At 37.4% G+C, this 14,964-nt stretch overlaps 2 protein-coding genes across 5 annotated transcripts in view; both read left to right on the top strand.

The window, feature by feature from the left end:
- Positions 1–4,295, top strand: part of Alkbh8 (alkB homolog 8, tRNA methyltransferase) — a 77,226-nt gene extending 72,931 nt beyond the window's left edge. For all 4 annotated transcript variants that reach the window (XM_087905905.1, XM_087905907.1, XM_087905904.1 and 1 more), the window contains one exon: positions 349–4,295. In XM_087905905.1, coding sequence (XP_087762031.1) covers positions 349–906 — 558 coding nt within the window. In that variant the 3' untranslated portion in view covers positions 907–4,295. The remainder of the gene's footprint in view (positions 1–348) is intronic.
- A 10,475-nt stretch (positions 4,296–14,770) lies between these two features.
- Positions 14,771–14,964, top strand: part of Cwf19l2 (CWF19 like cell cycle control factor 2) — an 85,393-nt gene continuing 85,199 nt past the window's right edge. Inside the window, exon 1 of the mRNA XM_087905903.1 lies at positions 14,771–14,905. Coding sequence (XP_087762029.1) covers positions 14,813–14,905 — 93 coding nt within the window. The 5' untranslated portion in view covers positions 14,771–14,812. The remainder of the gene's footprint in view (positions 14,906–14,964) is intronic.

Here is a 14,964-nt window from a genome sequence, read left to right as displayed (position 1 = left end):
CCGTTAGAGGACTTTGCATGTAGCCTTTGGAGGCATTTCCCTGCAGTTCCTCCTTTATCTGTGATTCTGTTCCCTGCGTTCCAGGACTTCCCTGTACTCAGAACCTGGTGTTCTCAGGCCAGGGAATCTTTTGTTTCCATCTTATAATCTATTTCCCACACTGTGAATTAAATTCATTCAGGTCTAGTCTGCAGACTTGCTTACCAGTGCCTTAGCCAGATGTTTTATGTCCAGTTTGAGATACCTACACATAGTCCTACATTTAATTATAATTTTCCACATCCTTTTTCTATCTCCTCTGGATTGATAAATAATAATCATTTCATTTTAAATTTTTTTTTTTTTTAGGAACGTAGAGTGGCAGCTCTCCAAGAACTTGTCCGTCTCCTGAGACCTGGTGGTCAGGCCCTCATATATGTCTGGGCAATGGAACAAGAATATAAAAATCACAAATCCAAGTACCTTAGAGGAAGCAAAACTTGCCTACAAGATAAACAGGAGATAAACAATGTCATAGTCACTGAAGGATTGCTAGTAAATCAAATGTCTGATGAAGGTAGTGAAGACCTAGCATCTTCTGTCCCCTCCACTGATAATATCAAGGAAAAAGGATTCAAGCCAAGGAAAGTTCAAAATTCTGAGCTTCCTGTTCATACAAACCGGACTTCTTTTCATTCCCAAGATGTGCTGGTTCCATGGCACCTCAAGAGAAATCCTGGTAAAGAGAAAGCTGCTGAGCCCTTTGGCTTAGCAGGATACCCTGATCCATGTCCTGTGTTTCATCGTTATTACCATGTTTTCTGTAATGGAGAATTGGAGGCTTCCTGCCAGGCTCTGGGTGATGTTAGCATTCTGCAGAGCTACTATGATGAGGGGAACTGGTGTGTTGTTCTTCAAAAGGTCTGATCTGAACATATCAGGTGTAAAGAAAAAATGCCTATCTGCTTCTTCAAAGGAGGCTAAATTATCCCTTTAACTAATGAGGAAGCTTTGGGAGATATTACCAAAGGAAAACTGAGAGCAGAGATTATAGAGGTAACATTCTATCTGCGATTTTTGGCTGACTTCATAAACATACGTTCCTCTTACATGCCTTCTAAGTATGATGTTGAAAAATGATTGGCATTAACTTGTGAAAGGTCTGTGATCTTTGTGTAGGTGTACAGCATTTTGAAGCTAAACTTTTCTTATAAAGTGTTTATAAAGATCCTAAACTATGTAGGATCAAAGTGAAGCACTTATGTAACGTTTTAATGACTTGATGACTCCTGGACAACAGGACACTCTCTGAAGTGTTATCTACAACTGATTGTTCCCAAGAAAATCATAGTACACTGTGGATGCCCAGTAAAACTTTAGCCACATATTTCTCAGAATTAATAGAAACTTCATTCAACAGATATTCATTAAACTCCTACCATTTACTATTAAGTACTAGGAATGAAGCTGTAAGCAAGTAAAGGAGGTTGGGGTGTGGCTCGGTGAAAGAGCAGGTGTTTCTAATTGAAGCCCTGGATTTAATACCCATCACCACAAACAAACATAGCAGCAGAAAACAAGAGCAAAGTCCTTCTTTCTAGGAAGCTTACTTTCTAGAAGGTGAGGCTGACAAAAGCAAACAAATAAGTAAATATTATGTTCCTGGTAATCATAAATGACACGTAAAAAAGTAAATTGGAGGCTGAAAGGGATATTAATCTATGAGCAAAAGATTGCTTTTTAATGGCTGAAGTAACTGCCAATCCTGAATGATGAATTGCCAGGAACTACTATTCTTGATCTATTGGTTTAAGTTCTAAAGAAAACTCAAATAGTTCCCTTTAACAGTTAAATTGCAAACGTTAAAATGTTATCAGCCATACCAAACTTTGCTCTTTCAGTCACAATTGACTTTTTTTCTTATTCATCATTTGTCCCAATCTAGGAAGAATGGAGGCATTTTTATCTAGTCAGTGAAACCAAAAGCATGATCTTGGAAAGTACTAAAATTGATCAACATCTAGCCAGACTGAATTGACCAGGAAAAAACTTTTATGATTTTTGTAATTGACTCAATCAAAAAACATAATTAAAAGCAACATAATTAAAGCAAAAAACATAATTAAAAGCTTTAAGACCATAACTTGATTTAAAACATTATAATTAACAAATTAAAAATTATAGTAAGACACTCTTAAATGAGACTTCTATTTGAATACACAATTTTCTTTTTCTTTTCTATTTATGAGAGAGAATCTCATGTAGTCCAGTCTGGTCTCAATCTAAGTACCCAGTTCTCTGCTTTCACCTCTCCAGACCTGGTGTAACAACAGACCTGATAACACAACAGCCTAAGAATAGTTTGATATTATTTATATTGAAAAAAATTAAGATATTATTTATATATTAAAACAGTGGTTCTCAACCTGTGGGACAGGACCCCAGGTAGCCAAACCACACTTTCACAGGAGTTGCATAAAACCATTAGAGTTGGGGGGGGAAGTTAAAAAAAAAAACATTAGAGTTATATATTTATATTAGTATTCATAACAGTAGCAAGATTACAGGTATGAAGTAGTAATAAAAATAAGTTTATAATTTATTTTTATATATATTCCTACAACAGGAAGGATGGTATTAAATAATCAAAGCATTGGAAAGGATAAGAATCACTCCATTAAAGGAACATATGGCCCAGTAAGATACTTAGTTGATAAAGGCATTTGCCACCAAGCCTAATACCCTGAGTTCAGTCCCCAGTAACCACTTGGTAGAAGGTGAAAACTGACTCCAACAAGTTGTCCTCTGACCTTTGTACTTACACATACACACACACACACACACACTAAAAATATTTATTTAGTGGATCTACTGGATCTCACTTTATAGTTACAACTTTCCTGGAACTAGCTAAAATGATCAGGCTGGTCTCAAATACATTTCTGCCAAGTGATGGAATGAATTAAAGGCGTGTGCCACCACATTTGGCTAAATACATTTTAAAGAAAGATATAAAGCTGTGGTGATGTCCCATGTCTTAGTCTCAACACTTAAGAGGCAGAGGCAGGAGGATTGCTTTAAGTTTGAGATCATTGTGGTCCACAGAGCAAGTTCCAGGATAGCAAGGGCTAAACAGAGAAACCCTGTCTCAAAGGAAAAGAAAAGAAGAAAAAAGAAAAGAAAAAGCAAAGTTAGCTGGTCCTAAATCAAAGTTTGAATATGTTGTTTGTGATCTTAAGTTTCCAAGTAAACAAGTTAGCCATGTTGATTGACCATAAGAAGAACATTTCTTAAAATATATATTGGCTCTTTAGGCTAATTTGAATATTTATTTATTTTTGGATAATTTAGAAAGAAGCTTAAAGGTAGGCATAGGGTCATACCTATAGTATTAGCTGCTCAGAAGTCTGAACCCCAGAGGTCAAAACTGGTTAGGGTTACTTAGTGAGACCCCCGTCTAAAAGTAAAATAAGAGAAATTTCTTCCTTGTGTCATTTCCACCATTTCTTCTCCTTTGAAATGGCATCCTTGGGTCTCAGTCATGAGTATAGTTAACAAGTAAGTTCATTGTCCCTGCAGTACCTGATCTCAACTTACTGCATGTTTTCTCTCCATAGAATTAAGAAGTGTTTGTAGGTGTTTTGTTACTTCCCATTTCCAGCAGCTTCAGGCTGTCTACCCCCACTGTTGGGATTGGCGTTTCCTTGAGACTAAAGAACTGCCATTGTGACATCTTGGTGGCCTTCTCCTAAAGTCTTTAGTAGATAACTTTTAATTTCTTCATAAAACAATTGTTATAAGCTAAGAGAAAATATGAACTCTAGCTGACAATTAGGATTTTTCAATTATGACTATAATTCTGAAAAATTATTTATCTTTAGTTAATGAAGGAAATGATCTCCAGTTTTATTAGAATATTAAGAAACTGTGATGTATTGTGTCTCATAAGTCACTCTTTTATTGTATACCAGCTTTTGAATGAAAGTATCTAGTGGATGAGAGGAGCAATAATTTGATTAGAAATATTGACTGTCTGCCTATCATTTTAAAATTTTATTATTTTGGATATAACCAGTTCAAATTAGAACCCTGTGAATTAAAAGGCTAAGAAATAATAATGGGACTATGTCAATTTGATTCATGTTTTTCATACTTGAAGAATTTTAGCGAAAAATTTGAAGATATAAATTGTTATAGTCTTATGGGGGCTGTGAACATGCATTGCTTTTTTAGCTTCTGACTTCCTACACACCATTGTGGCTATGTCTGACTTGAAATAAATTTGTCTTGTGTGCTGTGTCAGCATCATGACCTGAGCAACTAATGGTTTCTCTTTCATTCCAGTTTGCAGATGGCTCTTGTTCAAGTACCCACCCTATCATGTGAACCAATCTAACAAATACACATTTTATAATAAATATACATTCTGTTGGTTAAATTTTTCTAGAGAGCCCCATCTAATACACCAATAAAACAGTGTAATAAGTACATACATAGCATATTTATATTGTGTTAAGTATTAGAGGTAAACTAAAGATCATTTAAAGTCATGGGAATATGTGTGCTAGATACATTTAAATTTTACTTTATATAATGGATTTGAGTTTCTTTGGATTTTGACCTCATCCAGAGGTCCTGGAACTAACTCCCCTGACCCCCCCCCCCACCCACATGCAGATACTAAGAGTTGCTTCTAGTTGGAAATAAGGTCAGAGACAATATAACATATGCCAAAACATTCCTGGCTATCATTCTGAGATTGCAAGCTCTTTGAAACAAGTGACATCCTGAGTTCTACTTTGAATGGAAATTCTGGCTGCTGTGTGAAGATTTCACAGTAAAGCTATTAGAGTGGAAGTAGAAGGGTCAGTCAGGAAGCTTTTAATACAATCCCAGTGAGAAGTCATTATTGGTTTGCTATAGTCAATGTGTTCGCATTGTACATTGGAGAACAGTAAGCTTTGGGTTGTAGATTTGAACTCTGTGAGTATCTTCTAATTTTTAGCAATGTATCCTGTAAATAATAACTCATTCTTTTGCTACTGTTGTTGGAGCTATAACTGTTGGCTTAAATAGAGAATCAAAGAATGTGAATTTGAAACAAGAAAATAAATTAATGTAGCAGTAGAAAAGATAATTGAGACTCTGTTCTATTTTAACATTCACTTTAAACTAGACACAGAGCCTTGGATGGTGTAGTGTTTGTTCCTCTCTTTGCAGAATGTTACATATGTGAGTGCAGATTTCCTTAAGTGAAAAATCTGTGTGCCAACAGTTACACAACAACTTTCTTTATACATTGCTTAGGTCACCATTATAGTGCTGTGAAGAGATATTATGACCCAGGCAATTCTCCTAAAAGAAGATATTTAATTGGAAGCTGCACACAGTTTTAAAGCATTAGTCCAGTGGGGAGATGGCTCAGTGGTTAAGAACACTGGCTGCTCTTCCAGAGGTCCTGAGTTCAATTCCCAGCAACCACAAGGTGGCTCACAACCATGTATAGTGGAATCTGATGCCCTCTTCTTCTGGAATAAAGGTATACATGTAGATAGAACACTCAAAGCGTTAGTCCATTATTTTTTTTGAAAGTAATTTTATTAAATTATAAAAGTTTCCATTTACGCCCCTCTTCCCAACACCCTCCCACTCCCCCCCTCCCTCTCCTCCTCCCTCTTTGTCCCTAAGGGCAGTCAGGATTTCCTGCCCTGTGGGAAGTTCAAGTTCCTCCCCCCTCCCTCCAGGTCCAGGAAGGTGAGTATCCAAACAGACTGGATCCCAAAAATCCAGTATATGCAGAGGAAACTAGTCCCAGTGTCATTGTCAATGGCTTCTCAGAAAGACTCCAGGCCAGCCACATTCAGAGAATCCGGCCACATTCAGAGAATCTGGTTGGATCACGTGCTCGTTCAGTCCCAGTCCAACTGGCCTTGGTAAACTCTCATTAGATCTGACCCCTTGTATCAGTGGGTGATAGCATCCCTCGCAGTCCTTCGTCATTTTCTTCGTCCTTCTGCTCCTCATTTGGATCTTGGGGGGCTCAGTCCGGTGCTCCAATGTGGGTCTCCGTTAGTCCATTATTTTTGAAAGGAAATACGGTATAATGCTTGGCACTGCAGTACTAGCTGAGTGCTACATCATGATCTGCAGACAGAGACTAGGCTGTAGCACAAATAATGAAAACCCAGAGACAGATGTCCAAACTGGACATCAGAAAAGCAAAGGAGTCAAGCCACTAGAGGGCTCTTACCTCTACCAAGGCTCAGTTAGGCAAAGGTGTGATCCTATCTTCAGTGTGACTGCAGACTGCAATGATCGCCACCAAATCTCAAACTGCAATGAGCTCTTGTATCCTCCTGCCATATATACCCCTTTCCCCCAGCCATATCACTCCTGTCTCCACCTCCCTAGTGCTGGGATTAAAGGTGTCTGACTCCTGAGTACTGGGAGTACCTTCCTGTAAATTCTATTTCTCTTTTTAGATAGATTCAATCTCGTGATGCCAAGGGTGTCTTGAGTCCGGGGATTAAAGGTGTGTGCTACCACTCCTTGGCCTCTAGTAGCTTAGTTTTGCACTCTGATTTTCAGGCAAGCTGTATTTATTAAAACACAAATAAAATACCACTGCAGTAGGCCTGACATTGACTTCTGAAGCTTCAAAGACCATGCCCAGGAATATACTTCCTAAAGCAAGGCCAACCCAATTCCAATAGGGCCATTTCTCCTAATTCTTAAGTCCTTTCAAACAGCTCCTTTCCCTGATGACTAAGCATTCAAATATATGAGGTTATGGGGGGCATTTTTAATAGAAAAAAATCATTTATGTAGTTTTTATCTACAGAACATAACTTATTTAGAACAAGAAAATTTATAAATAACAGTATTGCTTATTTTGTCAAACACTTCTTCAAGCAAGGCAGTATATATGGTTGCTTGCCTTTTGAATAATATGGTAGTAAACAGTGGGTATTAATATTTTATGTGTGTCTTAATCATTTATTCACAATAAGTCTTTTAAATCATGATTGGCCACCTGCTAAGATGTGAATAATATGGTAGTAAACAGTGGGTATTAATATTTTATGTGTGTCTTAATCATTTATTCACAATAAGTCTTTTAAATCATGATTGGCCACCTGCTAAGATGTAAGTGATCCAGAGGAAGAAAAAAATTCAAGAAAACATAAAAACCTTTCTGAAGATTTTGTTTTGTTTTGTTTTTCGAGACAGGGTTTCTCTGAAGTTTTGGAGATTATCCTGGAACTAGCTCTTGTAGACCAGCCTGGCTTCAAACTCACAGAGATCCACCTGCCTCTGCCTCACGAGTGCTTGGATTAAAGGCGTGCGCCACCACCGCCCAGCCTCCCTGGAGATCTATAAAAACAAATTCTTTGTAACATCTTTACATCTCATAGATCTTTCCACTTAATAAGCCAAGTACACTAATTATGTTTTTTTCCCAACATTTGTCTTGAGGCTAGCACAGTATGATGGTTTATTGATTGACTTGATTCTATACACAATGAATACTCTTACATTCTTTCTACAATAATTACAACTTCCATAATAATTTTTATTACAGACAAGAGAAAAAGCTTAAAATGAAATAAATATAGAAAGACAAATAGCAGTTTAGTCACAATAATTTAACCAAAGTATCATTAAGAAAAATATTTTTTTAGAACATGAATGTTGTAAAAATTTTCAAAAACAGCATTGAAATAACAATGTGAATTACCCCATGATTTGGTGACTTTAATCACATGAAATAAATGCATACTTGTGAGAATTTTCAACTAATTTTTTGATCTTCTTTTATAATAAAGATGTTAAACCATAAATTTTACTCTAAGCCACAGAATGAAAAATGTGCTTATAGCATTTAGTGAATTAACATCACTCTTGGAGTCACGGAGTTCTATCTTTTGTTTAGGAACTTGAAAAACGGTTACCATTTTAACCAATAATACAAAAATGAAAAATACCTAGATATAAAAAAGGTTTTCCAATTGAAATATTGATTATTTCATAATATATTCAACTTAGTTTTATAATATTAGGCACATTTTACAGGTTCTGTGACAAATAACTCACAAATACAGAACCTTCAGATAAGAAAAACTATTGTCCAGGCCTGGGAAAACTCAGTTGAGAGAGTGCTTGCCTAGCCTTCAGAAAATTATGGATGGGTTTTACTCCCAGCACAGCATAAAATGGACATGGCATTAGACTTTGTAATTCCTGAACTTGGGAGAGGAGCACAGCATAAAATGGACATGGCATTAGACTTTGTAATTCCAGAACTTGGGAGAGGAGACTAGATAGAAGATCACAATTGGAAGAACATCCTCATCTTCATATATAATTCAAGACCAGGCAAGGATACATGAAACCCTATCTTATGGGAAAATAAACACACTACAGTTTAATGTGTATGATTTAAGTAAAAGCTCAATCAACCTCACTGTTTCACTCAGCACCGTCAAATGGCTCACATAAACCAGCAGAGCTGAGCAGCTGCCACAAAGACTACCCAGTCTATAATTTCAAAAGTAATTTATGGGAAAATATTCTGACTACTGAGCTAATATATCAATCTGTGAGGTTCAAATTAAATAAATTTGTTCTTTGAGAAGTTTAATTTGAACCAGGAAAAATCTGTTAAGAGAAATAAGACATTTGTATAAATCACCAAATCTCAAAATCAACAACAAGCTCATAATGATGACAATAACTTATTCAAGCCACGACAATATGCTTAAGAAGTAGACTGGCACAGTTTCCTTTAACTACACAAAGTTCAAATATTATTCGAGACACTATCACTTTAATTGGCCTATGCTAATTTATGCTAATTGGCAGATTTACTATCGGAACACAAATATATTTTCTTCAGACTTCCAAATTGTGAAATTGTATCTTATTTAAAAGACCAAGACTTTTCAGGTAGAAGTAAGAGGTCCTTTTCTAACTTGGAAAAAGTTTCTTTCTTAGGTGTCCTTAGAACATTGTCCTTGTCAACAAAATGCCAACCCAGTCTCTTGGGAAAAATTTGGCATGAAATGCCTCCACTAAATGAATTCTTTTAAAGTACATTTGAATGAGAAATACTACAAGTGAGAAATAACACACCTGTTTTATCTAAGAAGGGGGAGCTTTGAGTTCGCACAGCAGACATTTGGCCATCCCACTACTGCTCAGGAAAACAACAGATCCAACTTTAGAGTTTAACTCTCACAATTACAGAGACAATGTTCTTGTGTTTAGGAATGTTATCTCTACTGACCAAAAATCCCTCTACTTATTTTTAATTATTTTTAAATTACCATATTACATGAATAAAATTACCCTTTGGAGTTTTCCCTACAATCTCCATATAGTGTACCATCACCTTGAGTGGTGTTTCTCAAACTCTGACTGCTCAGCACCTGCATAGTTACCTGACACTCCCTGATAGAAGTCTACATTTCCAGGACTGTCTAGATAGCTGAGCGAACACTGATAGATGCATTTTACAGGCTGTCTAGGTGATTAATGTGTATTCTAACAAAGAAAGGGAGTTTGATTCTGTTCTTTTTTAAAGATCACCCCAAATACCTTTATATGGGTCAAGAGATCCAGGCTTGGAAAAAACTTTACCAACAGTGTGATATTAAGGAAAGAAACTTTCATATATTTTCTGAACCAAAGTTTTTGAATTTGGGAATGGCAAAACCTTCATTATACAATGAATAAAAAAGATAAAAGGAGGGAGTTTTAGAATACTTTAAAAAACTGCAAAGACTTAAGTAAAATCATTATTATTGTGACATTTAGAGTTTATGTGAGACAAAGTGGCACAGGAATTTATAGACTTTGGTTTACATGTTGAATGGACTTGAACACAGTGTAGGTCAGTCTTTACAAGAGTCAGAAGGTAAGGGAATATTTTCCATGATTATACTCATTGATGATAATGTTAATGTTCTCCATGGTGACATGTCTACTTTAAAATTTAAAATTCTGTTTTGCACTTTACTTACTTAATGTGGAACACAAAACGAAGTGGTGATTTGTAGAGAAGTTTACATCTGAATACAAACTACTCTGATGGTCAGAGAAAATTAGTGATCTTTTCCAATGTTAAGAACCTACTAAGAATTGCTTTTCTTGTTTTCTACAGAACTTGTAACAAGAATGCAATGAATATTGAAGGCACTCATGCCATGATGATGGAAGTCACAAAATAATCCCATACCATTTAAGAATTATCATTAATAAAAGGGTTATTTATTTAAGGGAAAAAACTTAAAGATCACTGTCCTAGATAACAGTTCTCTGTGTGAACAGGAACAGAATCTAGCAGCTGGAGATGGGAGCCAGAAGCAAGAGAGTGGGCACACACTTTAAAACTGCTTTTAGAGTATCAGAGACCATGCTCAAGTGGGCTGGTATCTTAAAGGCTATTGGCTGGAGTAGCAGGATGTGCTCTCACAGCAATGCCATAAAGACTGAAGAGAAAAAAGGTAGTGTACCATGGTGTTCTAGTTTCATTCTAGTGCTGTGACAAAGACCATGACCAAAAGTAACTTAAAAGAGGAGAGGATTTACCTGGTTTATATTTCCAGGTCACAGTTCATTATTGAGGGAAGTCAGAACGGGAATGTGAAGCAGAAAACATGGAGGAATGTTGCTTCTTTGTTCCTTGACTCACTTGCTCAAACTTGTTATACAATCCAAGATCACTTGGACAAAGAATGATAGCACCCAAAGTGGGCTGGGTCCCTCTACATCACTTACTAACCAAGGAAGCTCTTCTCACCCTTGTGCACTGGCCAATTTGATCTAGACACTCCCTCAGTCAAGGTGACCTTAGGCTGTGTCAAATTGACCAAGGTGACTAGGACATATGACCTCATGTCACTCACTAGAAGATAATATCAAAGTCTAAATAATACTGCCCTGAACTTAGTACTTAGTTTGGAAACTCCAAATCCTTTATCTCATTAAATTCTCACAGAAGGTAGAGGCATACAGTGTTGTCACCACTTTACAGTTAAGAAACCAAAAGAAGCAGATTATGTAAAGGAACATGACAAAATAAGTGGCAGAATTTTTTTACCTAACATATCTGTCTTTAGAAATTGTGCATTGAATGCATCACTATTACCTCAGAAATTATTATAGAATTGGTTGCTGGGAAACAGATTTTCAAGTCTCTGTTATTGGCTACATCATATTGTCAGAAAAGATTCTTGGTCTTTCTTGGCTCTTGACCACCTAAAGGCAACCAACTGTGTGTTGGAAAGGAATTAATATAGGATTACTCGTAGGGTAGCCATGTGATTTGTGCTCTAAACTGTGACCCTTTCAAAAGCTAAATAAGGAATTTTGTTGATAACCATCAGGGAAACAAAATCTGATGGATTCATGTCAGCTATAAGACATGTGGTCATCTGGTGTGGGAAGTCCTTCTGCATATGTGCTGCTTTTATTGGTTAATGAGTAAAGAATCTGCTTTGACCTCTGTTAGGGCAGAGTAGAGCTAGGCAGGAGAACTAAACTGAATGCTGGGAGAAAGTGGGGTTAGGAAGAAGCCATGTAACAGCCAGAGGATAAAGATGCGAGTTACTAGCTGGAATCTTGCTGGTAGGCCATGAGCCTCATGGTAAAATACAAAATAATAGAAATGAGTTAAGTTAAGATGTAAGATCTTGCTAGGAATACGCTAGAGTCATATGCCAAGCAATGTTGTAATTAATGAAGTTTTGAGTGGTTATTTCAGGTCTGGGCTGCTCAGAAACAAGTGAACAGTCTCTGACTACAGTCATCCTCACTGGATCTATTTTATCCTCAAAGAAATATATTCTCTCTCTCTCTCTCTCTCTCTCTCTCTCTCTCTCTCTCTCTCTCTCTCTGTGTGTGTGTGTGTGTGTGTGTGTGTGTGTCTGTCTGTCTGTCTGTCTCTCCTAGTGAAATTGAATATCCTTCTATACCTTGCATGTTACTGTATAATAATGTTGTTTTCAAACACCCATGTACCTTTATTTTATGGAAAATTTTGTAGATTGTCTTTATTGTGTTTGACAGTTGTATTACACATGACAGAATTTAACCTCTCCAAACATTGTTTCACATAAATAATTGTGTTCAAACAGGTTGTCTAATTTGGCAAGGATTAAAACTTTTTTAATTAATTTATTTTTCTTTTATGTGTATGAATGTTTTAACTCTATGTAAGTGTACTGCATGCAAGCAGTGCCCACAGAGATGAAAAGAGGGTATCTGATTCCATGAAACTAGAGTTACAGATTTTTGTAGCTTGTGTAGGTGCTGGGAATCCAGTGTGGGGCCTCAACATGAACAGAACCTCTTAACTACTAAGTCATTTCTTTATCCACAGACTTTGTTTTAAAGTATAGATTCTATATTAATACTTTTTAGATCTTGCAAGAATTACAAAGAATATGAAAGAAACTCTTAAAATTATAAGCAGATATATGCAGTTTATTATGTAAATTCAACCATTCACCCAAGTTCTTGAACTCACATGTAGTAGTTATCCAGAGGGTTATCCAGGAAACAAGAAAATGGGCAGTAAAAACAACTTTAAGTAGAAATAGAGGGCTATAGCAGCATTAAATCATGATGTGAAAATATCTAGGGAGTAGTGTGAAGATGGGAACACTACTACACTTTGTGATCAGGGAAAGGAATATTTGTTTGACCTGGGATATGAATGGCATGCAAAGGCCTTAGGTAGGAATAAAAACTGGAAGGAGGCCCAGCAATGGAAGTAAGTGAGGGGAAAGAGAAAGAAAGGAAGAAGGAAAGAGGCGAGAGAATGGAGGGAAGTTCAGGCAGCAGAGGCAGTGAAAGCATAGCTACAGGGTGGCTCCTATGAATGACTCAACTCTGTGACTTACAAGAAGGACAGAATTCAACATCTATGAACCTGCCTGGACTGTCCTCAAAGAGACAAGGTCTAACAGGGCTTAGGCCTCACCTGTGTTTTTCTTTACACGGTTGGAGCAGGGCAAACCCTGTGGAATTAATGGAGATGCAGGCAACTACGCAGAGTCAGGCTCCTCTGTCTTAGCTGTAATAATATCAGTCTGGTCTCTCATAACTAGTGCATTTTGGGATGTGTTGTTGTAATCTGTTGGCCTGGTCTGTCAAATAGGTATACTATCCCTTTAAGAGACAAGCTCTGCTCCCCTCTTCAGTGATCTCCTGCCTCCTCCCCAGCCTGTGCCCACTCTTTCTCTGTCTGCCTGTCTTCTGGAGAAGCAGCTTCTGCCTCTCTCTCTCTCTCTCTCTCTCTCTCTCTCTCTCTCTCTCTCTCTCTCACTCCCTCCCTCCCTCCTCTCCACTTCTTCCCCTTCTCTCTTTCCCTTCCCCTTCTATAACCTACTAAATAAACTCTATACCCCATCTCTCTGCATGGTGTATCTGTCTGTTACTCACCCTCAGCCGTCTCCCACCCACCAAGGGGACCAGATGAGGCCTTGGGTGGACCCCTTGTGGAACCAGCCCTTGGGTTACCACCCTTTATAAATAATTTCATTTTTAACAGGAAAGGAAAGTAGGGAAATTTTCAAAATTTAGTTTTCAGTTTCCTGACATTTTTATTTCCTGTAACTCTACAATGTCAAAGCTCATTGGTATTGCTCCTAAACAACAAAATGAACTTTCAAAGCATTTCTGACTTAACAGAGAAGGCAGAATACTGAAAACCACCAGACTGACTAGTAGAATTTCATAGCATGCCCTTCTAGGTGCCTTTGGTATTGCAACAGCCCTTCCAATCAACTATCCTGACTCTTGATTCAGATGCACAGGTGTATTTGAAAGAGTTCAGTCTCTCAAGCATAATGAGTCAAATTTAACAATAGCATTTGGGGAGGGGAAGAAATTTGGACATTTTAAATCCTGCTTAGCTGCCAGAGGTAAAAGGAGAAATGGTTCCTTTCAGTTTTCCTATTACCATCCCTGTGAAACAATCAAATGAAGTATAGTTAAGGACTAGTATTTTAATACAGAGACTTATTTATGCAAGGCGCAAGGAACACAATAAAGAAGTTCCTGTTTTCTTTATGAGAGATAATCTTCCACCCAATGCATCTTTTCTCAGGGTGAACTCTTCCTGTAGCCAGGCTTGCGCAACACTAAGTTTCAACCTCAATAGATTTTTTAAAAAATATTTTTTATGAGTGTTTTCTCTGCCTGTACGTAAAGTGCACCACAAAGGTGCAGTGCCTGTGGAGTCCAGAAGAGGATGTGGTGTTGGGTGCCCTAGAAATAGAGCTACAGATAGTTGTGAATCTCCTTTTGTATTCTGCATCTGAACTTCAGTCCTTTGCAGTTAGTACCTGAAACCACTGACCCATCTCTCCGAACTTGGTTTTCAGTATATTAAAGATAGCATTCAACAAAAAAATGCTAAATTTTAAAAGCAGTTTTTCTTTCTTTTTTTTCTATTTTCTTTTCCCCTATGTTCTCCTGACTTTATGACCAGCTTCCCTTTAGCCTGATGCACCACCACAGGAAGTCAGAAAAGAACGCTGAGGTTTGAATTCTTTTAAGAGTCTAGGCTAGAAAAGAGTTAATATAGTGCAGGATGCTTAATAACTCCTGTTGATATTAACTCAGCGTTTAGCGAATCCAGTTCACCTAAAATGTCAGTCCTCCAGCAGGCTTCCAGGCTACTAAACGTTTTTCTGAACCTACGCCTGCTCCGTTGGCATAGTAACGCCCTGGACTACTACTATGAAATCTGGATTTGGGTTCTGGATTACGACAGTCGCAAACTGAGGTTTCCTTACGGCGTCCTCACTTTACGACAGTAATAACTATGGCGGCGTTCGGTGGAAGATTTGAAAGTGCTACGAGTATCGAAGATCGAAAAGAACAGACCCGACTTGCCAGGGCCGAAGTGTTACGCCAGGTACCGCCGCTTTTTAGGGCTTTCTTTCTTCCTTTTAAAACTAGTGCTTGCACTGAGAA

Source organism: Myodes glareolus, chromosome 4, assembly GCF_982192425.1.
Source record: "Myodes glareolus chromosome 4, mMyoGla1.1, whole genome shotgun sequence".
Lineage (NCBI taxonomy): Eukaryota > Metazoa > Chordata > Mammalia > Rodentia > Cricetidae > Myodes > Myodes glareolus.
The sequence above is the reverse complement of the archived record's forward strand: the minus strand, read 5'-3'. Positions and strand labels throughout refer to the sequence as shown.